Source organism: Typha angustifolia, chromosome 13 (assembly GCF_048772165.1).
Source record: "Typha angustifolia cultivar Huaian chromosome 13, ASM4877216v1, whole genome shotgun sequence".
Taxonomy (NCBI): domain Eukaryota; kingdom Viridiplantae; phylum Streptophyta; class Magnoliopsida; order Poales; family Typhaceae; genus Typha; species Typha angustifolia.
Window position 1 is genome coordinate 204,316 of NC_133251.1, and position 23,393 is coordinate 227,708.

At 39.5% G+C, this 23,393-nt stretch overlaps 6 protein-coding genes across 9 annotated transcripts; 2 read left to right on the plus strand and 4 right to left on the minus strand.

Moving 5' to 3' along the window:
• Positions 1-672: 672 nt before the first annotated feature.
• Positions 673-1,652, minus strand: LOC140774603 (uncharacterized). The gene has a single exon (XM_073117666.1). It carries the CDS (start codon positions 1,585-1,587, stop codon positions 946-948), a length of 642 nt encoding a protein of 213 aa, XP_072973767.1. The 5' UTR covers positions 1,588-1,652; the 3' UTR covers positions 673-945.
• Positions 1,653-3,365: 1,713 nt separating this feature from the next.
• LOC140774608 (late embryogenesis abundant protein D-34-like) lies at positions 3,366-4,458 on the minus strand. Its single transcript, XM_073117673.1, has 3 exons — positions 4,114-4,458; positions 3,654-3,944; positions 3,366-3,527 (listed from the first exon to the last, which is right to left on the minus strand). Exons 1-3 carry the CDS (start codon positions 4,456-4,458, stop codon positions 3,366-3,368), a joined length of 798 nt encoding a protein of 265 aa, XP_072973774.1.
• A 1,411-nt stretch (positions 4,459-5,869) lies between these two features.
• LOC140774929 (late embryogenesis abundant protein D-34-like) lies at positions 5,870-7,257 on the minus strand. Its single transcript, XM_073118117.1, is given in 4 exon segments — positions 5,870-6,243; positions 6,349-6,639; positions 6,710-6,946; positions 6,949-7,257. Coding segments are annotated over 4 exon segments (873 nt in total). The 5' UTR covers positions 7,132-7,257; the 3' UTR covers positions 5,870-6,081.
• Positions 7,258-7,389: 132 nt separating this feature from the next.
• LOC140774930 (uncharacterized) lies at positions 7,390-12,651 on the minus strand. The gene is made up of 10 exons (XM_073118118.1): positions 12,492-12,651; positions 11,778-11,837; positions 11,656-11,695; positions 11,130-11,308; positions 9,674-9,712; positions 8,957-9,043; positions 8,798-8,858; positions 8,367-8,491; positions 7,883-7,974; positions 7,390-7,792 (listed from the first exon to the last, which is right to left on the minus strand). The coding sequence occupies exons 1-10, from the start codon at positions 12,537-12,539 to the stop codon at positions 7,678-7,680; spliced, it is 846 nt and encodes a 281-aa protein (XP_072974219.1). The 5' UTR covers positions 12,540-12,651; the 3' UTR covers positions 7,390-7,677.
• LOC140774915 (uncharacterized) lies at positions 12,538-15,450 on the plus strand. The gene is made up of 4 exons (XM_073118102.1): positions 12,538-12,620; positions 12,915-13,233; positions 13,549-13,660; positions 14,784-15,450. Exons 1-3 carry the CDS (start codon positions 12,538-12,540, stop codon positions 13,654-13,656), a joined length of 510 nt encoding a protein of 169 aa, XP_072974203.1. The 3' UTR covers positions 13,657-13,660; positions 14,784-15,450.
• Positions 15,451-16,610: 1,160 nt separating this feature from the next.
• LOC140774720 (uncharacterized) lies at positions 16,611-21,538 on the plus strand. Of its 4 annotated transcripts, none has more exons than XM_073117811.1 (6): positions 16,611-16,840; positions 17,909-18,134; positions 18,268-18,440; positions 19,586-20,142; positions 20,276-20,342; positions 20,799-21,538. In XM_073117811.1, exons 2-6 carry the CDS (start codon positions 17,917-17,919, stop codon positions 21,296-21,298), a joined length of 1,515 nt encoding a protein of 504 aa, XP_072973912.1. In that variant the 5' UTR covers positions 16,611-16,840; positions 17,909-17,916; the 3' UTR covers positions 21,299-21,538. The 4 variants fall into 4 exon arrangements, with proteins under 4 accessions (XP_072973912.1, XP_072973911.1, XP_072973913.1 ...); XM_073117810.1 differs by having other exon boundaries at positions 16,612-16,840; positions 19,580-20,142; XM_073117812.1 differs by having other exon boundaries at positions 16,612-16,840; positions 17,928-18,134; positions 19,580-20,142.
• Positions 21,539-23,393: the final 1,855 nt, after the last annotated feature.

Genomic DNA, 23,393 nt, shown 5'->3' on the forward strand with positions numbered 1-23,393 from the left:
ATGGGCACCGACAATTATTGACGTCTAATTTCATTGAATAATTGAAATTGTATATATAACTAAGTACTTAGAAGCTCCAACCTAGTGGTGGCATGGAAGTAACATAGATATAGTCTTCATGGTATTTTAGAGGGGAAAAAGATTTAGAGCTAAAGACAAAAGAACAAGGCTTTGATGACTCAAGGTTCATATTAAGAAAAGGAGAGCGAGGGGAAGAGGGGGCAGCCCTCGGTCCGATCATCCAATTCGCTCCAAGATCCGGGCATGGTTCAGTAGTCAAAGCAACTTCGTCTAGTCATCGTCGTAGTGTGAATTCGGAGGCAATTATATATTTTGTTCTACTTTCGACTTTATTCATGTTAGAATCATTTTTTTATTTAGGACATAAATCTTAATAGTAATATTGCTTGGAAACATTGACCCTGGATAAGAAGCTAGATTTTTAGGACATAAATCTTAATTAGCGAGCAAACTGTAGTTTTGACTTCATTTTGAGCACTAGCATGCAGCAATTAATATTGATCGATTGTTGTGAGAATATGATATGCAATGATACGCGCCAAGGCAAAGGCTAATAATATTAGTATTTAGTAGTACAAGTGCAAGCAACCCCACTATTCTTCTCTACGGTCGCCATCACCAGGTGTACTGCGTCCTCGCTGCACTCACCTGACATGACCTGGGGCATACTGTTACACATTTGGTGCCTGCCCCCGACCGCAGTGCCCCCATCATGCTAAATATTATTAACTCATTCACCACTCTAATTATTATATATATATATATATATATGCAAGCATGGTATGTATTGTGCAAGCAACCAAATTAAATATATATGATCCATTTTTAATTCTTACCCGTATAATGTACGTACGATACTAATCACTACACATTAATCCAAGCCAATGCTACAGTCGGCACATTTTAACCGGTGGCGGCGCATGATTAGGCGTCGCCTTCCTCCTCGGCTTCGCATGTGAGGCCGAGGAGGAGATGGGCGAAGGCGACGATGATGTACTTGTGGTCCTGCTTCTGATTGAGCGAGAGGTAGCAGAGCAGGAGCTCATGGAGGTGCGCCCAGTGGACCCCCTTCTCCAACCCCAGCGCCGCCACCATCTCCTCCATCGATCGCCGGAAGTCCCGGTACGGATCTGGCGAGTAGGTCGACACAGCGACCCCGGCGCCCTTCCCTACGACGGCGATGGCGGCGGAGTCGAGGATAGACTTGGATCTGCCGGGGGACGCCGGGAAGAAGCGGCGCGAGGCGATCGCCGTGGAAAGATCCCGATCCGAAGGCGTAGGCGACGATCCTCCCTCGCCAGAGATAGAGGAGGAGGCGGAGGAGAGGGCAGAGTAGGCGGTGGCGGCGGATCCTGAGGAGAGAGTTAGGGTTAGGGTTTCGGAATCGGAGGCGGCGGGGTCGTACAGGGAGTTGAAGTTCTTGAACACGACGGAGGCTGAGGTGGAGGACGACGACGTTGCTGCGGTGGAGGAGACATTCCGGGAATTCGAGATCGCTAACGGAGGGGTAGAACGGGAATGCCGCTTGAGGCGATAGAAGCACTGGTTTAGTCCTTCACCAAACATTTCTCTCACTAAGCTCTCTCTATTCTCTCTCTTCTCTCTTATCCCGGGAAGTGGTTTTGATCTACTTATTTATAGCTGGTAATCAGTTGGAAATTGGATGAATAATTTGTATATTATTCATAGTCTATTCGGGGAGCGGATCACCGTTCGCATTGAATACTGACGCGATGGACTGCCGTCCGATAAAGAAGTGGAGTCTACCGTCATTACGTGCATGGCATCGCGCCGGTGGGACGTTGTAAATAAATGAAGGGACGTGATTTGATTGATGGCAAACTGACGGTGGATTCGGAGCAAGCGATAGAAAGAGGAGGTTTAAGACACACACACACACTCGAGAGAGAGAGAGAGAGAGATATTATCTTGGATTCTATGTAGTGGATATGATCAAAATAGGTCCCCTCTAACAATATATACAAAGACACAAAAATGTATTAATTAGAGGGCCACGTATGCAATTAAGAACTAATCATGAACCCTAACAAGCCTATTTATTTTTATTCCTCAGTTGTGGGTGCAGCCAAAATCCTCTTGCACGACTAGTTAGTTGCAACTTGGAGACCACCCAATTAGCCAATAATGCATGTGCAGGCATTGAACCCGTCCCTTTCTACATGCCTAGTAGATGCAACGTTGCTTTCATTCACGTACAGGCATTTTCAGCTACGTATATATATATATATATATATATATGTATATTTTGGCCTACTAAACTTTAACCTTACGAAAAGATTTAATCTTGGTACTTAAGATAACATATAGATTGAAGTAGGTGGAGGAAAAAATAACAACATACTTACCTACTACGGCTGAGAACGGAAGAAGTGGATAAGTTACTTAAGGAATATTGGGCTGCACGTGGCAGGACCAGTTCGCATAAAATTTAGAGACAGTAATTAAACTAACCGGAGATTAGCGTATGTATCCATGCATGTACAACTGAAACTAAATGAAAACCCTGAATTAAATAATCAATGGACCGTTGAGATTTTCTCACAGGAAATCCTTCTGGGACAAGATCCGTGATTCCCGGTCGTTGTTAATTGGTACAACGATTAATTCACTCGCCCCAAAATCATATATCTATATATCATTACCATTACCATGTTGGCCTCTTCACCCACAGAAGTGAAAGTGAAAGTAATTAAATTAACCATTAACCGATCTAGGGTAGAAGGCCTACCATATCCAAAGGTCACGAAGCTTAAGCTTTGTCGCTGCCTCGAATACTTCTGACTGCGTTGGAGAAACCCAAAGAGCTAAACTAATTAGTTGGGTCCTTAATTAATCTACACGCGACTCAGTTCCCCAGCTGGCTCTCTGCTCATCAGAGTGTGGGGCTCCATGAGCCTAGTAGAATAGGAAAAGGCCAAGAGAAGTGGGGAGCACCTTCTTCCCAAGTGGCTACTATTAGAGATATATAGGATATGGCATTAAAAAGTGAGCTTGAAGTGATTGATATGACAGTCCTACTGTGTGTCCTACTTGAGACGATCATGTTGTCTTAACTGACGACTCTCTAAAACATAATTCAAGCCTCGTCACATGTGGATTGTAGGCAAATACTTGGAGTTTACTTATAATTAATGAACCAAGTGCGTACGGCAATATATAATGGCATATATGCATGCCACATGCATCCAGTAGTACACGTCCAGATATAATTAGCTACTTACAGTACTAACGTACGCAAAACAACAGTGATCGGCTGTATCATAGGAACAAAGCAACGAACGTAAACTAAACAGAGTCAACTAAAAGTACTATACTAGGACAAACTACTGCCGTTCTTGGTTGAACCTCGCCGCCGCAGTCACTGACGCCGCCACGCCACCCGGAGTAGTCGCTAAGTCCGGTTTGTTTCGTATCTCCGCTCCTACCACCCTCTCCGCGTCCTCTTTCGTCGCCCCCTTATCCGCCGGTAGCTTCGCCGTGGCATCCTGTGAATCGAAAACGTACGACGCCTAAATATATCTGAACAAAACTAAAATCGATCTATCTCTACAATGATTGATTCAGACATCAAAATCAGAGAGCGAGAGAGAGAGAGAGAGAGATAGTAGTACCGAGAGTACGTCGGCGATCTTGGTCTTGAGATCATCTGGCATGACGCGGGTGTTGGCGTCCGCCGCCGCCTGAGCCGTTGCGGCGATGCCGCCCGGAATAGTGAGGTTGTGACCTGTCGCCCTTATCTCGGCAGCTTGAATCGCCGCCGCGTCGCTCTGATCCACCGGCTTGCCACCAACGGACAGAGCAGCTGCTTCTAGCGCCTCGCCTATAGTTACAGCACTCCCTTCAAGTGCCCCGGCAGGTTTCCTCATAGTCACCGGAGTCGGCGTCACGTACTGGCCTACAATCTTAATCATGACAAGGAACGAAAGGAGAATTACATTTCGAATCCTGCATTTGTTCACTATTCCGCGGAATGGATAGATTTGCAAATAGCGTAAAACGCACGGTTTGAATTGTAAAATTGTCCAGGGTGAAGCAATAATAATAACAGTAATAATCCAAAGCCATAATTACATGTCCGGCGACGTATTCTGTAATGACGCGGCGGCCAGGCAGGTCAGTCTCGGTGACAGAGACGCCTTCGTCACCCGGAGAGCTACTGTACTGGTCGCGGCCTACGGCGCCGGCACGCTCGTTGATGGTGGCGGCAGACTGCATGACGGCGGCGGGCCCGCCCTTTTGGGTCTGACCCAAGACCAGGTTCTCGGCGGATTGCATCAAGGCGGCGTCTTTGGGTGCTATAGGCTGGTCCGCGAGATCACCTGTGACATTAAAGACGTCCCCATACTTAATTGCTTCGCCCTGCAGCTTCTGCTTCTGGTCACCACCTTCAGACCTACTGGGTTGTCGCTGGCTCATCTTTGATCGGTTCCGCTCTACTTGCATGCCTATCAATGATCGATTTTGAGTTTATATATTTTTCAGACTCGTCGGAGGAGTTAAGAGGTGAGGACACGCAAGCTGAACGTGATACGTGGAGGTCGTCGGCGGTGGACACACTGACGGCTTCACGATAAGACCAAGGTTACGTGTCCGATAATTGCCGTACGTGAGCGGCGCATAATACAGTAGGATAAACCGGTGGACGATGCAAAAATATTGCTAATAAATCAAAATTAATCATTTTTCCCACCACACCCCCCTACACACATATTATTAATCTGCCCAACAGTGTCGGCGCACTTTGCTATATACAATGGCCGGGCCATCCCCGGACTTATCTCCTGTGTCAAATACTTCAATATCCCTTTTAAATTTATAATTCTAATTTAGACAGTTTTGATATATCCGACGGTAATATAGAAAGAAATGTACTAACTATAAAGATTCATAACTCCCAGATTATATATTTTATTGTATCGTTAATATTTCTCTCTCTTAGACTATAAATATAATTAGATCTTAATTATAAATTTTATAGGAAATATTATTAATACTAAACAAATTAAATTTGATTCTTTAAAGACAGTTTAAATTTTTGACAGAACGAAGGAGTTATTATTCCCGCGAGTTCTGGCTAAGTTAGCTTAGGAGAAAAAGAAAGGAAGAATAAAGTAGGTAGCGAACTAGAGAGTTCATGAAAGAAAGAAAGAAAAAAAAAAGGGAAGGAAATCGTGTGTATACTTCAATTTACATGGCAGGGCTTGGGCTGGCGAAGACGACCATTACTATTAACTCTTTGACACCTATTATTAGTGCCGGAAAAGTACGTACACATACAACTTTGTTAACTTGGAGTTTTATATTTTTAAATAAAAGTGAGCAGCATAACAGAATTTGAGCGAACCATAACCTTTAGTTTTAGCTCTTACTATGTTAACTCACCAATTACTAAACCAAACAAGATCTAAAACGGCGGATGGCATACTAATTATAAACCCTACGTTCGACATATACAAACGCATTAATTAAGCGGCCTAATCAAGGTCTTGAGGCGTGAATTAAGTCGTTGCCACTGCCGCCGTCACACCGCCGGCCAGGCGTTGCGGATTTCAACCCGACCGCGTCTCTAAGTTCACCTCGGAGAGGAAATACGTTTACTGTCATACTTGATGGGGGCTCGTGTGTTTTCTTTTTTGGTTGGGACGAAGAGCCCACTAAATAGGAGATTTGGGAGGAGGAGGAGGAGGAGCAGAAGGGTGGACATGTGGAGAGGTGGGAAGTGAAAATGGTGTCATGGAGAGAGACCTGACATAGCGACTTGTTAGAGAATTAAGTTCAGATGTCCAAGTAAGTAAATACCTTTTATTTCCATGCATAGACAGAGGAAGAGGACGGATACTGCACCGACTGCATCTAACCAAGACAAGCACACATACATACTTGTGTGTAGTTACGTTGTATACACTACACAACGACTCTTTGTAACCAAAAGACCCGAGATGGAACAACCAAGCACGCACGTATACGTACACTAGTTACCACTAGTTACCACTACAAAAGGCAGCAGGTCACCACTACATTAATACGCTCCACTCCGACCTAAATCGTATCTCGATTGAGCCGTGCTGCCGCCGCCACGGAAGCCGCCACGCCGCCAGGCCGCGTAGTCGCATCGGGTTTATTCCGCATCTCCGCTCCCACGACTCTCGCTGCATCGTCCCTCTCCACCGGCTTATCAGCTGGTAGCTTAGCCGCAGCATCCTGCTCTCAATTTTCATCACCACCACAAAGTTAGTAAGCCATATATATTTAATGTGTGTGTGTGTGTGTGTGTGTGTGTGTGTGTGTTGATATTAATAGAGCTACCGAGAGGACATCTCCGAGCTTAGTCTTCTCCTCGTCGCGCAAAGCCCAGACATTGGAATCAGCAGCAGCCTGGGCCTCGGCGGCGACGCCTCCAGGCAGAGTCACGTTGGACCCTGTCGCCCTCGCCTCCGCAGCTTGGACCGCTGCTGCATCGCTTTGCTCCACTGGCTGGTTGCCAGCTGCTATCGCCGCCGCCTCCAGCGCCTCGCCAATAGTTAACTTGGTGGGTTCCACTGCCCCTACTCCGCCTCCTCCTATCGTTGGATCTGCTTCCATGCACTGCCCTACCGCCTAAGGAGAATAAAATAAGAAAAAGAATAAATAGTCTTACATTTGCGTGATATATATATAGATAACGTACTTGGCCAGCGACGAATTCAGTGACGACGCGGCCGCCTGGAACCCTTGTCTCGGTAACCGTGACGCCTTGCTCGCGTGGGATATCACTAGCTTGGTCATGGCGGACAGCACCCACGCGCTCGTTAACAGTGGCGGCTGATTGCATAACAGCAGCCGGGCCACCCTTCCTGGTCTGGCCCATAACTATGTTCTCCGCCGACTGCATCATAGCGGCGTCTTGTGGTGCAATGGTCTGGTCTGGTCCGCCAGGTCGCCCCCCACCGGGAAGACGTCCCCGTACTTGATGGGCTCGTCCTGGTTCTGACCTTGGCCTTGCTGTGGTCTTCTAGGCTGCTGCTGGCTCATCTTTCTGGCTTGAGTACTGAGGAGGAAGTGATAGGTTCTACTCGATTCGGTGGTTCTTCTAAGGATGGTGGATACCATCAGAATGGAACGTGAGGGAGATTAGGTAGTGTCCTGGTTGCTACGAGTATTAATCAGAGGACAGCGGTCACGTGGCAAGATCGAAGGGTGACACGAGGTCACCAGGTGGGGCTTGTTGATTGATGTCCAGGGGGGAATTCTAAGATGGGGTGGTCGTGGAGTGATGTTGGTGCCTACTTGATGCCTCGGTGGAGCCTCACGGGGGTGCTTCGGGACAGCGGTGAGGGCAGTCGCATAATAAATCGTTAAACACCAATATAAATAAAGATATATATATATATAATCTTGAAGTTAACAACAATACGATCATTTCAAGATAATAATTACAGTCAAGAAGCTGCTTGTTTGCTAAGGCTGCCTGCATTCAGAGAGAGTATGAAATGACAAAAGAAGGCCTTAGAAATTAATTAAGCCTGAATGAATTTTTCTTCCTCCACAACAGCTTGATCTCAGCAGGTATCTACAAAGGGGGAAACTTATGCCGATGAATTTTCATATAAAAGAAAAACAAATAACGCAGAGTGAGGAAGGATGCGAAGATTGAATCTAAACATCAGTCAAAAGTATCGATGATACAATCATGACATAAGCAAGGCAGAAGAAGAGAACAATCTGAATCAAGAATTTTGGATTATCTCTCAGGCTTGGAGCTGCTACTGCTCTGCAAATTCGAAACACAAAAGTGAGATAAGAGAATCGTATCAACATCCTCAATTCTGATGCACAGATTGAACCGGAAACTACAACCTACCTAGCAATACGCTGAGAAAATCGAAGAAAGGGTAAACTCTGAATAAAAACCACTCCAGGTCCTGTCAGAATAGCCGTCAATTGATTGTCGCCCTGCAAAGGAGATCAGCCAATCTCTCAAAGCCAAATCATGGAGCAATATAAATGAAACTGCTGCATCTATTGATTGACGAATGATATTCACATGACAGCGGTTTAGCTATAGCTACTTATTTTTGGCCCATGACAAATTATATCTTTTACTTTAGTTTTATCAACAATAGCAGATTTATACAGGACTACAGATGTTTCTAGTTAAACCATCGCATATGTTTCTCAAGTGTATCAGCTTTGCCCGTAAGTTTCTTAAAGTACCAACATCTGAATTTAAAACAACATCATGACTGACCGACAGAATTCCAAAAATGCAAACCTACTTCCAATTGGAAGGATGCACATTTGTGAACAAGATCATAAAATAAAGAAAACAAACCACATCTGCTCACCCCAAATACAGCTCTTCTCATTTGGTTGGAATTCTTCAATTGGAAACCAATTGCACTCGTCATAGCGACAATGCTGGCAGCATCAACGACGAGTACTTCCCCATCCTCAAGAATCTTCTGCACAACTGGAACAACAAATGCCATGCAGATGCAAAATTAGAGAAACACAGTGAAGCGTAACTAATTCCAGAACTGAAATTAGTTTATCCTGTTCCATAGTTATTTCACTTCTTGTTCCTAATAACTTATGGAAATACTGAACGAACTCAAGAATCCTTAATTACAAGAAGCACGGATGAAAAGATGGTTTTTCTAAGTTGACTATATATCTAACGTAACTGAATTAGAAGACAGTGAAAAGAAGCTTCAAGATTGTTTGCATATGTAGGTTAATACAAAAGAATAATTGAACAACAAGAATTCAGATATACCAGATCCACCACCAACAAGGAAAGCAAGCCCCTGACCTCTTAGCTTCTGCTTAAGGATAACCTGTAATTGTATTTCATTAGACAAATCAAAACTAGCAGGAAGAGAAAGGTTTAGCAAAGACTCTGAAACAGACCAAAAAATTGTTTTGAGAAACTCACCTCTGCTCCAGCATCTACATTTTGGGCTCTCTGATCAGTTGTACTGACCACTGTTACATCATTGAGAGAGCAAAGAAATGCATCCGACTGCAACCACCATTTTCAGACGTTATATATAATTTCTGCTGTTGACGTAGTAAGGTAAAAGATAAAATCCAAATGGTTCTGATATTAATCAAATAGTTGTGTGCATATCTTGGATGAGCTGACATGAAATATGATAAATAGTAAACAGAAGAATTCAGTTCCCCCTTGTATTTTTTTTGGCTTCAGCTTTGATTTTTATTTCTAGGCAGAACATTCCAAAACCCCCAGTTCTTAAAATCACTTTGCCGTGACATTCACCAAGTTGAATGTATATGACATGTACTTTATGTACATTGTCATATATTGCCTACTTCAGGCAGTATATAGGGACACAAGAACACCTAGAGAACAAAATTATGCAAGTAACTATAGGTGTTAAGTGATAGTACAGCACGTTTGATTCAGGATCCAATGCAATAGAAATTACTACTTGGGAACCAGCTTAGGATAAATATTCAAGAAGTGACCTGGAAAATGTTTTGATGTAAGTTCACAAATTTGATTATGAGACTGCGCAATGTGTAAACATAAATTAAAATTGCAAAATTTTAGTGTCACATATGACAACTTCCATCTAGTTCTTATGGAATAAGAAAATAACAAGGACCAAGTGGGAAAGCAAATCTATACCCGGATGAGAATTTGTCCACCAAAGTTTGCTAGATCTATCTGCAAGAAAGCAGATAAAATATAATCAATATCATAAAACTTTTTTGAAGATTTTGGCTTTGTGAATTGTAGCAAGAATAAGAAGAGGACAAACAGTATAATTGCCTTTGCTACAGATACAGTTAGGGGTGAAAACAAATTGGATTAACTCCGATCCGACCCGCTATATGATCCGATTCGGATAAGGTAAATAATTCCTATCCAACCTGAATACAGATTCGAATACGAATAAATTTAAAAAAAAATTCGAATACGAATTCAGATATGAATAAAAAAACTCGGATATGGATATGGATACGGGTTAGATATAATTATACGGATACAAATATCGTATGTCCGTTTAATTGCATTATTTTTGAATGACTTATATTATTTAGTTTGCTTATTTAAATGATGAATATTGATATTGTTACTAATGATGTGTCCAATATTTTCTTGTAGAGATTGATTTTGCTAAATATATATGTATTGACATGCAATTTTTTTAAAAGTCTTAATATATTGTGTTAATTATCTCCAAAAGAAAGATTATAATTTATTTAAAATTTGATCCACATCCATTTAGAATCTAATTATCTATCCGAAAATTATTCGATCCATATCCAAAAATTATACCTAACCATTTAATTAGGATATTGTTCTAAATTTTGCTACCTACCCAATATCTATATCTGAATTCGTATCCAAACCAAAAATATGAATTCATATATGGATTGAGCACTATCCGATCTATTTTCACCCTTTGATACAGTCCTTAAAATAAATTTGGAGGAAAAACCCAAAGGAAGACATACCTATGCTGGGCTAGGCAGATTAAGGCAAGAGACTTTGAATTCATGGCACACATATTGTAAGATAACACCTATGCTGTCCTTAATGGGGTCAGAAATCTTGGCTAGGCTGTGGCTTCCAACTTTCCAATTGATATACATCAAAAGACAGATCATATTCCATGTTGAATGAGCTCTTATATAATTAAGCAGGTAAGCCTTTCATAATCAACTAACCTCACTCTACTATGGTAAGTAAACAAATATGTTCTTAATATTAATATTTCATAATTTCATAACATAAATGAGAATTCTCAAAGGTAATTGATATTTTATTCAGCTTTTCCACAACTTCAGATTACCAATATAGAAAATCTTAAAGAGGTATTAGCAAATAATGTAGAATATCCAAAGAGATGACAAAGATCTAGGCCTCCACGCAGCCATATGGAAGTCACAATAGTCAGACATACATTTCATTTCATTGTAAATTGAACTATTCCTGTAGTTTAGTATGTATCAGGGTAATTATCTCACCTAATAGAAATCATACAAAAATAAAAAATAAAATTAAAAGTATCCTTCTAATGCAGTTTGAGACAGAAATCTTCATGCTAAAACATTAATACAATTTGTTGCATACTAACCGGTAATATCCTTGCAAGAGATGGTGCCGCAATTCCAACAAATCCATCGTCGGGACCAGGATTGAAAAGAACTATGCTTGACAACCGTTTGCCAAAAAGCCATTGCCAAATGCCCCCCTCATTTTCAGGGAAGTAGTTGTTATCCATTTGGATGGATCCAGATGTGAAACACATTGTACCTAGTGGATTACGAGCATCAAAGTTAAGTATGTTTACAATATTCCGGACTATGTGCGCCACAAACAACAAGCTCTTAGACATATGAAGAAGTGAATACACTTATATTGAGAGTTAGAAGTCAGTTAACAAATATTATACAGGAATATGATCAGATAAAGCCAATACATCTGCGACAAGATCTACATAGACAAACAGCACCTAAGGAGAATATACTTAACAACAAATTATATTAACCATCAGCAGAAGTAAAGATACCATACATTGAACCCAGTAATAAAATTAAATGCAATAATGGACTCGAAAAGGCAATAATACAACACATGTACAAAAGAAAATGGAGACTTACCAGGTTTCGCAGTCACCTTCTCTTGTGATTTTAACATTATCTGGAATGAATTTCAATCAAATTAATAAATTCACAAGTTCTCTTGGAGAAAAGGTCTGAAACAGTTAATCATGACAGAGTACCTGAACAATCTGTGAGTCTCCACCCAATATCTGAAAAGCTGTCACTACTTCTTGTGGACTCTGAAATACACAGCAGCTCAGCAAGCTTAGCAAGACTAGAACAATAACCGCCGAAGCTATATAATTGCATAAGTGTTTTATGCACTTATGGACCTCAGCAAAAGAAACACACAAGAAGAAACATTTTCCTTTTTTTTTTTTTTTTTTTTTTTTTTTTTTTGCAAGAAGGTCCAGTTGACGGGCCTGTATGTAGTTCGATATAAGCATATAAAGAGTAAGAAAGGGAGATTACTTTCAGAAATCGTCTCAAAAAAAACAAAAACAAAAACTTAAGGACATCTAATGGAAAAGCTTGCCATTAGAATGACACAAACCGACAACATCATTCTCTGGTAACGAGGGCCATTTTCTATTGAAAAGCTTTACAAGAATAGTTCAATCTATTAAACAGAAGCAAGTTTGAAATTTCATCTTCCTCTATCCCCAACCCTAAACCCCGAGTCAAATTTTTAGCGTTTCCTGTGCTAAGATTGATCACAGGAGCTTTAATCATTCAATAAAGCAACTTCCATATACATGACCTGTACAATAAATTCCTTTCCTACGCTACCAATTTGCAAAAATTTCTCCCAGATCCCTCGGTTTCAGTTCAGATCCATGGCATGAAGCTCGAGAAATACAAAAAATATCACATAAATCAGGTTAAAAACGCACCTGGTAGACATAGGGCTGGAAAGGCGTGGAAAAAAAGGGCGCGGCCATGACGGCGGAGCAGCGAGCTCTCCTCGAAGCTTTCGAGTCGATCAACAGAGATCGGATCGAAGGCTTCGAGGCGCCATTAGCGTTACCTTGAACTCGCGGAACTAATAAGATGGAAAAATTGGACGGTGGATGATCAGATTAATGGGTTCTCTGCTTGGTTCGTAATGGTCCACAGTCCACGTGGTGTCTTTCTATTGGTTTGTTCGCATTCGTTGACGTGTTTGCGTCTGCCTCGTTGTTACTACGTCAGCGGCGTTTCATTTTTTTTTTCTAAACGATCTACGCCGTTCGTTTCTGCATCAATAGTCTTGAGTCTTGACGAGGTTCGTAACCATTGGATGATTGGGCTTATAATTGCCACGGTGAATGCCTTAGTGGGCCTAAATCGAATCTCCCAGCCCAAAGCCTATTTCTGAATGGTTCACTTCTCTCCGTTGCTCCGCCCGTCTCTCCCGGCGTATCCATCTCCCGCCTCCCTCAAGAAAACGAGAGAGACAGAGAGAGAACGCCGTCTCCTCCTCTCACTCAGGAGTGTTCCTCTCTCTCGGAGGAACGGATCGATATCGTGCTCTATCGGTGGTCGGCGTTCCAAATGGCGATCAAGAATGAGTGGGGAGGGAGGGACTCCCGGCGCAAGTCTGAGGAGCTAGCCTCCAACCCTCCACCCTCCTCTCCTTGTTCTCCCAATACGAAGGTACTAAGTACCCTACCTCTCTCTCTAATTGACACACCTTTTGTTCTTTTGCTCTAATTAATGTTTTAGATCCTGTTTATATTGATTATTTGGAGAGTATGTTGGAGGAGAACATGGTGCTTTCTTTCAATGCAGCGATCGAGGACGGCAGCGTTGAAGAGCTAATCTTTTCATTTTTCGTTTTCAGCTACATATTATATTATATTGTGCTTAACTTTTATTTGTTTATATTAATTTATGTATATTGTAGATACGCTTGATGGCTAAATTTATGAATTACTGAATTTAATCGATTGGCATCAATGCATTAAACAGATTGCAGAACAGTTGATGATTGTGCGTGAAGGTTGCCTTCAGGGAATTTATGAATCAACTGAAAAGCTGAGACGGTCAATTCCTTCGACAACCGATTCCTCTGTTTAGACAGGTGATCTCAGTACAATTATTGTCTCAAATATCACATAAGTATCTGAGGCATTTTCTTCTAGGTTAGAACAAACTTTCCTGTCTGCCAAGTGGTAGAAACTGTAAAAGTGGAAGTTTGAGAAAGTATGTACCTTATTGTAAGCTTTATTTGTATTGTAAATTGGTAAGATCTACGTGTCCTATTACCATGTTCTTCTTGTCAGTGTTGGCAACTTGATGGTTCTAGTCATACTTTTCTATCATGTTAATATGTATTAGTTGTTTATGGTTTGGCACTCTTTTCCAGGATTGATTCATGTTGTTGTTGTTTAGAACATAAACATGAAGATTGCTATGTTGTTGTTGTTGTTGTTGTTGTTGTTTAGAAAGGTATTTTCTTTATATGTAGATTATCATCTGGCTTTCTAGATGTAGATTCTCAGTTGGGTAATACATGGAAGGAAAGTATTTGCACATTGTCAAATGTGGATGCAGGATATGTAACATATGTTGTGTGTTAGTAGTTTAAGGATGCATCATTAAAAAAATTGTGAATCAAGAGACTGCTTGCCACAATTTTCCATATCCTTGTGATCTTCACAGGATTGAGTTTCTAGTTTGACCTTTTTAAAGGGCCATTATTGAAATTCGAAATATGTAAGACTGAGCCAAATGCATATTTTGTATCATAATCACTGCAATTTGACTGGAGAAAACAGTGGTAGATGATTGTTGAATCTATCCAATAGAGAAGAAGAAAATAGGTACAGGTAGTTCATGTATTTGCAATATATAAGCTTCTGAATCTTTGCTATTTCTATTGGTTTCTGCTTTTCTATAGAAAGTTTTTGAAACTTGAATAAGATGGGTGAAATGTGCTACGATGTTGATGTGATGTAAGAGTAGGTTCTACCATTTTATTTCTCATGTGATTAGTTTCTTAAACTGCATGATTTGATGTTAAGATGAAAAGGTTGAATGATATACTTCCTTTATGTAGTGAAAGGTCATTAAAATGCAGTATGTTTTTCTGTTCATTCTAACAAATGCTTTGTAAAACAGATGTGATTGTTATTTATCCTTTCTGTTTATTTGCATGGAAATACTGTAACTCGTTCATCTCTAAGATGTAAATCCTGATACAGGTGGTCGACAAGAATGCATCAAGGTTCAGAGGAACCTTGTCAGTAGTGATGATCTATGTACCCAATCCTAGATAAATGGTGCGGATAGGCTGGCTGCCATAAAAAAAATAACCTGATGGAGATGGATCCAATTGCAACCGGGCAAAACAGGGCTATTTAGTCAATCGGCAGCATGCAGAGAAACAAGTGATCATATCATAAAAGCCTAATATGTTGAGCTGCCTAGTTTGTCTGTCCTCAAAACATTCTATTCTTCATATTTTTCTGCTTTTGCATAAAATGACTTTCTTATGGGAATATTATTTATACTAACTTAGTAGTCGAAGATGTGCTGGGGATTTTGATGTCCATTCTGGAGAATATTTTGGTCACAGAGGCTGATGAGCCAGAATTGTCCGGAGTTAGCAAGTAAAATCTCTGGTGTAAATTTTATGCCATGCCATGGTATACTCGCAGAATGTTTGCCATCTCTAATTCAACATGAAGACATATGCATTATTGAAGCAGCAGTTACATTTTCTCAGATCTTATATGTTATTCAGATCAAAGTAGATCTGGAACATGCAGAACATGTGTAACATTGATCACGGTTAATAGAACTTTGTGTACAATAGGCTTGAGTGCTGGGATGTGTATAGTAGAAGATTGTTGAAGTTGGGTATCTGAGTCCAGTTTTACTTTCCTGTTCATTCTTGTTCTCTTTTTATCTCTCTTACACAAGGAATATGATTCATGAAAGAACTTTTTGTAATTTTTTTTCTTCTTTCCACTCTCTGTTTCTTATTCTTTATTCACAGTAGTTATACCCTAGTTTTTATTCTCTTTCCTCTAGCTTTTCCACACATATATCAAACTAATAAAAAATAAAGTTTAACCTGGTTGCATTGGATAGATGAATGATTGGGAAAAAGAATATTATCTTGGCATGATTAACTGACGAGCATGTTACTGAAAGAAAATATTAACTTGGATCAAACTCAAGAGTAAAATGAAGTGGATTGATATTTAGAGAGCAATCGAAACCCATTTTAAATTTAAATAAAATGAGATATACATTCGTCTTGTCCATCGTGAAAACTTCAGATTGGTAACCCGTCAGCTATGAACTCTTCTGCTTAGAAAGATAAACCTTCCAAACATTAATTTGGAGTTTTAACTCTATGCTGTTGGTCACCAACTCACCATGATAAATAGAGCCTGTCTTGGTCGATCTCCTGACACTATTACTGACGGTATCAATACCTAACTAATAATTTTCAAGCTAATTATGTATTTCAAAAAGTTACTACTCTTTATTGAGTTTGATCTTCGTTTTGTAATTGAGATGGCTACTTTATAAAATCACTCCTTTATTTATTTTAACTCTATATTAGAGGTAGTTTTGACATCGTCGGATGTTTCTATTCAAGCAGTGCTTTCTACTAATAGGTTTATATTGAGATTATGATCTTGGATTTTGCATAAAGTTTTTTTTAAGAATAATTATATATATATATATATATATATATATATATCTTAAATGTAAGTTCGGTTCATCTATACTTTTACTTATATTTTATTATTTACTTATAAAACACAATAATTACTTTGAATAAATTTATATAAAGATTTATATTGAATTATTAACTATAAAATAAATATCTTAATTGTACTAAAATTTTAGCTATAGAATCGTGTATAGTTTTATCACCGCTTGTGTGATAAAATTCTATAGATGACTTATGATACGACTTATTTTATTTTAAGTTTGAACTGAAATATTTGATTGCAAAAACAAATTTAAGAACAATTTAATTTCCAAACACCAACCAACGTGTTGCCCTATCAAAATTATTACCTAAACCAGAGAGATTTCTCTCGTAAATTTTCTCGTTCGAACCGCTCAAGATGCTCTAAAAAGCTGCCGGGTTTTGAAACCCAGAGCTAAAAAGTCGCAAAGACTCCACTCCCAACTCTCGCTCTCGCTCTCTCTATCTCTCCTTGCTGGATCCGCGAAGGAAACAACTCCTTTGGGCTTCCCTTCTGATCTACCCCTTGTTAATTGGATTCTCTCGAAGGTAAGGCTTTCTATGTGAGATTTATCGGAGTATCTCTTTGTTTCTCTTTTGTACTTTGTACATTTTGCTGGATTGGATTGCTTGATCAAATGGTAAGTTAACGGCGAGAACTCCCCCCCCCCCCCCCCCCCCCCCCCCCCTCTTTTAGTGGATTATAGTCCTGCGCAACATATCACAGCGGTCTTGAATGTCTCGAGTGAAGTCCAATTTCAGTGAGCTGGAGAAGCCTTTTGGTTCAACTTTCTTCAAATTTCATCTTTTAGGTTTTCTTTATATGCAGTTAGGCAGTTGTTGGTTTTGTATTTAGACTTAAGGGTACTGTTTGTAAATCATCAACGTAGATCATATCTTTATTTGTGGTCCTTATGATATTAGTGGGGATTGTAGATTATTTCTTTTCAGTTATGCGGGTACGGCCATATTCTTTATGTGTGATCTTTGCCTTGAAGAGAATCCCTTCATACTTGCAAAATATTTACTAGGGCAGTTTGATTCTCTTGAAGTCTGTATGATCTGTCGATAAACTTAGACTTACGGAGAAAACTACTTGTAGACAAGTAAGTTCTTTCGTGAGTATCATCCCCTTCTACCTTTGTTCTTATTTGTAGTAAAGAAATTTCAGTTGTTATCTGAAAAAAAAATGTATATATATATATATATCTGAGAGCTGCTACTCTAAAATGATCTAAAACAACTGCTTCTTTGATTTTTCCATAGCTCATGGAAAAGGGCTCAAACAAGGATGAGACTTGAATGTCATGGTTTCTTTCTTTTGTGATTTGTTCCTCCCCTAGTTCACCTTTCTTGATAAGATACTAGTTTCTGGCAAATTGCCACTAGCTAAACATGGATAATATAAGTTTTGTTTGCACCTTTATTGTCATGTGTAGTAAAGAATCGTTTCATTTTTCTTCAGTGACATGAGAACTGCTATCTGGTGGTCCTTTTCTTTTGAATTACTAAGCAGATACATAACATATGTTTGTACTGTATAGTAAATCTTTTGCGACGTTGAATGATGGAACTTTTAAGTGATCTATTTTTATTTTATTATTATACATGTAACAGCTTTGTCAATGACCAACAGAAACAAATCCATGGAAATCGATTTATCTGATGGAAGCAATTCTAATGTGCCTTCTTTAAATGAAGAAGGGCTGGTTGGCACACCCGTTGCTGCTGGTTCATCTGGTGAGGGTCTACCTTATGCTCCTGTGGATTGGCCATGTCATGGAGATATATGGGGCTGGAAGGTGGGAAATAGGCAAACAGCATCTGGTCACTGGGCTGATAGGTACCTCTTGGACCCCCAAGGCCTTCTTTCTTTGCCATAAAGTTTCTTGTAGCAAGTCAGGATTCCAAGGCAGGGCACAGATGAAGAATTCTTCTGAAAAGACTTCCTGACTAAAGTATTTGTTGGTTTACAGGTACCTTTATCCCCCCTCTCATCTTCATAAACTTATTGGTACAAAATCGCCATTTCAAAGCAAATCATCGGTTGAAGACTTTCTCCGAAAGGAATTTCCGGAGATGGATGCTGACTCCTTTTTTGCCTCATTTATCTGGAAGGTTCCTTGCAAAGGCCATAACCCAAGAAAAGGTTTCTTCTTGATCTCTGCTCTACCTTCTTTTGTTGTTTTTTTCATGTCAGATAGTCTAACCGTTGTCCAACAGAGATAGGTTTAGTCAATTTGCTGCTTTGTATAAGGTACATTTTATTGTTATTTCTTTTAACCCCTTTGCCTCTTAATAAGATGTTTAACTTTTTCAGTCATTTTTCATCTATGGTACTCCAGACTTGCTTTCTTGGAGCTATTAGAGAGGTGAGCTGTGAACCTTCACTTCTATGTTAGGCCTCGGTAAAATGAAGAATGATTTGAATTTCTGCAAGTAACTCAATGAATTTTTAAAACGGGAAATGGCACCAGAGATTGTCTTCTCTCATTCCTCAAGGCCTCAGACATGTTTATGTTGAAGATAAGATCACAAGACAAGCTGTTCTTATGAGAAGATCTAATCTAGAATTCATTATACCCGTTTTCAATTATCTTTCAGATGGTACTTCACAGGGATAGATGATGCAGATAAATAATAGAATAAAACTAATAAAGAAGATAAAAGAGAATGGCTAATATCATTATCTATATTGGGTTTTTAGATATAATTTTTCCCCAAAAATGTAATAAAGATACATGCACACAAGCACATGTTAACTGAAACATCAATTCCTGCAGTTTGGAAGACAGACTAACATTGAAAACCAAATATCTTGTGCTTTTCTGTGGCATTAATTGTGCTATACTATCTTGTTCACCTACTTATTTTGACTTCCTTCTCTAGTAGCATTATTTAAAAGCTCTCATCACCAAACAAGTGATGTGCACTTGTGCAGAATTAGTCAGTAAAATATTGTTTTTGTTCTGTTATCCATTATTTCAGAAACCAATTTGTTGTCATCCTTTTCTTATTGTAGCTCAATTTTGGTTAATTCTACACATTTTCACTTCAATTTCCTTCTCCATGTGTGCAAGGCAAAGCAAACCAACTGCAAATCATTTGAATTTTGTTATTTTACCCTTATACTTTCTTTGTTGACAGTAAGCTCAAATGCAAACCAGGCTTTTCTGCTGTTTAACAACTATAATGTTATAAAAGAAAAACCTTAATCCTGCTTTTCCAATGTATATATGACGTTGTTAAATGAAGCCCCTGGATGTATCCTGATCCTACATTTTGCAGGTGCAGCAAAAGATGTTCATATTGATTCCTCACGCAAAGATGTCAGTGAAAATTCAAAATGCGAGTCAACAGTTGGAGCTGGAGGCTGTAAGGCTCAAAATAAGATGTGCCCCCTCCAAGATGAAACAAGAACTGATCCACTAGCGGTAAAGGGTTGTGATATATGCTGTGCAGAAGCTGGTTTTTGCTGTGTCTGTTGTTGTATCCTTTGCAGCAAAACTGTTGATTTGGCTTATGAAGGTTATAATTTTGTTAGATGTGAGGCAACCGTGGATGAGAACTATTTTTGTGGTCATGTTGCTCACACTGAATGTGCTCTTCGTTCTTACATGGCTGGAACCGTTGGAGGAAGCATTGGTCTGGATGTTGAATATTATTGTAGGTGTTGTGATAATAAAACTGATCTCATGCCGCATGTGACCAAACTTGCTAGAAGCTGTGAATCTCTTGATTCACGGGAAGGAATCGAGCAAATATTGAGTATGTGTTTATGCATCTTGCGTGGCTCAGAACAGAAGGAAGCAAAGAGCTTGCATAGTCGTATTGAATCAGTCATGGCTAAGGTACTACTCACAGCTTAATAGACTCATTTCTGAGCTACTGAATCAGTAATAAATTGGCCTTGTCCCTATAGTTACTGCCTTCTCAATTAATGGTCTCTCAACCAACAGCTTGACCATCTGATGTTTAATCCAGCTTAAACATGGAGTTCATCTTGATGAAATCTGGAAAGTGGAGGATAACATCTCAGTACCTATTGCAGGTCAGTGATTTGGAAATTTACCATTTCTGGAATTAGTATGGCGGCAGGTATCATCCTAACTGTAAACAGGGATAGGCCTCATTTCTGTTTACTACTTTGGGCCAATTTTTAAAGGTGCAACTGACATATGCTCGCTAACAAACTTAGTCCCATGAGTGCATAATATAGAGAGAGCTCCCGTTCCCTTTCCATGATAGTAGCCATCATCAAGGATGTAATCCGAAAAGGGTCTTTCTATGATATTTACTATCTTTTGTCTGCTCTAGGGAAATTGGTGAGGCTTGCTCTCGTGATTCAGGGTTACCTTTTCTGCTTTCTTTGCTGCTTCACTGGAGTAGTGCAGCAATTTAGATATCTAATGCTGATAAGAATTCTCATATCTAACAGTTTTTAGTTACTTGCAATCGTTCATTATCTGCTGTTGAATTTATACAAATTGTTTCTTTTTTGTTACAGGAGAAATGCCCTATCAACCTAGTGAGGTAAGAGTGCTAGGTGCTCAGCGTGTCTCCCAAACAGTGGATTGCACAAATATGGTTAAACCGATGCAGAAACATGAAATGATGGATGGCAACATTAATTGGCCCGTGTATATAACATCAGATCACAGAAATGTGTCAATTAAACTTGAAGACGAGGTAGATCAGGTCCTTCAGGAATTAAAGAAGTCGCAGGAATCAGAATACAGAATCGCAGAGCAAAAGCTTTATTCTCATAAAGATTTCCTTCTTAGTTTATACCATTTGCTTGATACAGAGAGGTCTCAACTTGCCCATCCTTTGTCTTTATCAAGTGGTGGAAACTATGATGCTCTTCTTTCCAATGTTCTCAACAGAGTGGATCAAATAAAGCACGAGGAGGAAAAGTTTAGGAGTATGATGAAAATTGCCAGCGGATTTGCACGAACACCAAGACATATCCTCAGAGAACATTTTGGGATGATAATTGATGATTGAACTGTGTTCGTATCATTTGAACTTGTATCAATTTGTCTACATGTTGTGCTATACATTGTGTTCCCACGACAGGAAATAATAGGACTGCACTGCTTGTTGACCCTGGAAAGAGGAGAATTTATACCACAAATTTCTGATCCAGAATTATGTTGCTGATGTGAAAAACTTTGATGACTTGGCCTGCTTCATTCTTGAAAACACTGATGCTTTTCAAGTAATACATAGCACTATTATTCTTTATGCCAATTTCATAAAAGCATGAGCAGGCTGTCCTATTCTTTCTTTTGCTTTCTTCTCCCATGAGTCGTGTTCCAAATGAAAGCCATGCATCTTTAGTTCGTTTTTTTAAAAATACTTTGATACCCTTCTAATATTTATAATTTTAATCTAAATACTATAATAGTCGGTTTTTATATTTAGTACCAATTTTTAAATTATATTATGTAAAAAAAAATATATTAGTTAAGAAGATTAGATTACATGGATCAGCTGTTTTTTTTATTCTATATATATATATATATATATATATATATATATATTACTCTTAGTTAAAAATATATATATATCTTTTACTTAATAAATTATTAAGATAATATAATTATCAAGAATAATATGTAAAGTAATATATTTAAAAAATAATAATTACCTATTGAACCGATAATATTTTTTAAATATTTTATATTTCTATTATATTCTTGAGAATTTTAACCGATAAATTTCTATTAAAATAATCAATAAATAATTATCTCTGGGTATGAAAGAAGCGCCCGTTGCCGTTACATTGTGCATTTCCTTGAGAGACTTCTCTCAACACGTGTTCATTCCTGTTATGAGTTTATACTTGTGAATTCTTCTTGGTCTGATTCACAGAGTATAATAAATAGTAAATGCTCAGTAAAAACTTTCTTATTTATTCTAGATTTCTAGGATCTCTTAGACGCCGGTGTGGACGGGGTTGTTGAGAACGAGTGGCACGTTCGCAAATACCATTTCATTCTCGGGCTAATTTCGTCCACGATCCTCCATATTTTCATCTGTGGAAAAATATCTGCGGATCCTGTGAGTTTGTCTTACTCGAAGAGCATTCTACGGTGGATGATGCACTCATCAAGCACGTTGACGGACAAACAATTCGGCGCATACAAAAGTATATGCGGTCGTCCGGACGATGACGACATTCATTTCTTTTCTTTTAAAAGGGAACAGGATGCGTGCACCTGTCCTCCGGCTACTTAATTGCAAGTAAGAGTCATTTCAGATCCGTGGTAGGTTCTGGGTGCAAAGCGCAGGACGAAGACGACGGCTTGCTCAGAACCCTATCTCGGATGCTTCAAGAGGGTTGCTATAGATCTCGCAGATCGTTTCTGTCATCTCTTCGACCGATCTGTCTCGTTTTCTCGATCGCCACGGTGCTTTTCGTGTTGATTTTGGTTGCTTCCAAGTTCTAAGAAGGTTTCAGCCATAGATTTGTCCTTCTCACCTAGTTCTGAAGTTTCCGACGGGACGGCGAGCCTTTCTGTTTGCACGAGCATTTCTCGCTTCCTTTGGTGAATCTGTGAGTTTGGTTCTATGTTTCTTTTGTTTAGATGTTTTTCTAATCGAGTAATCTGAAGGTTTTAGTGCTCGATCTTTAGGTTTGCGGCTATTCTGCGGAGATCTGATTGGAAAGATAAGGAATAGCGAATTCCGACAGCAGGAATGCCGTTTTCGTGTATTTCTCGGTTCTTGCTGCTTCGATATTTCCTTTGACTGCGGATCTGGACTCAAGAAAATCGATTTCGCGAGGTATAGTTCCGGTCGTAAGCTTTTGACCATCTGGATTTCGATGGAGTGCTCCCCGAACGGATTGGAGCCGTTTCTAGTAGATTCTTCTGTTGACACCTTTGTTTCCTTTACCTTTCTAGGTTATCCTGCGTTCGGTCGCAAGCTGACAACATCAGGTCGCAAGAGCTTTAAACTTTTGAATCATCTGCAAGGTTTCGAGGTCCCAAGATGGAAACCATTGTGGTTGTTGCCCAGCATCGGAATCAGTACTACAACAGAAGCAAGTCTCACATCTCCGATCATTTAGTTTCCTCTCCTTCTAGAAGCTTCA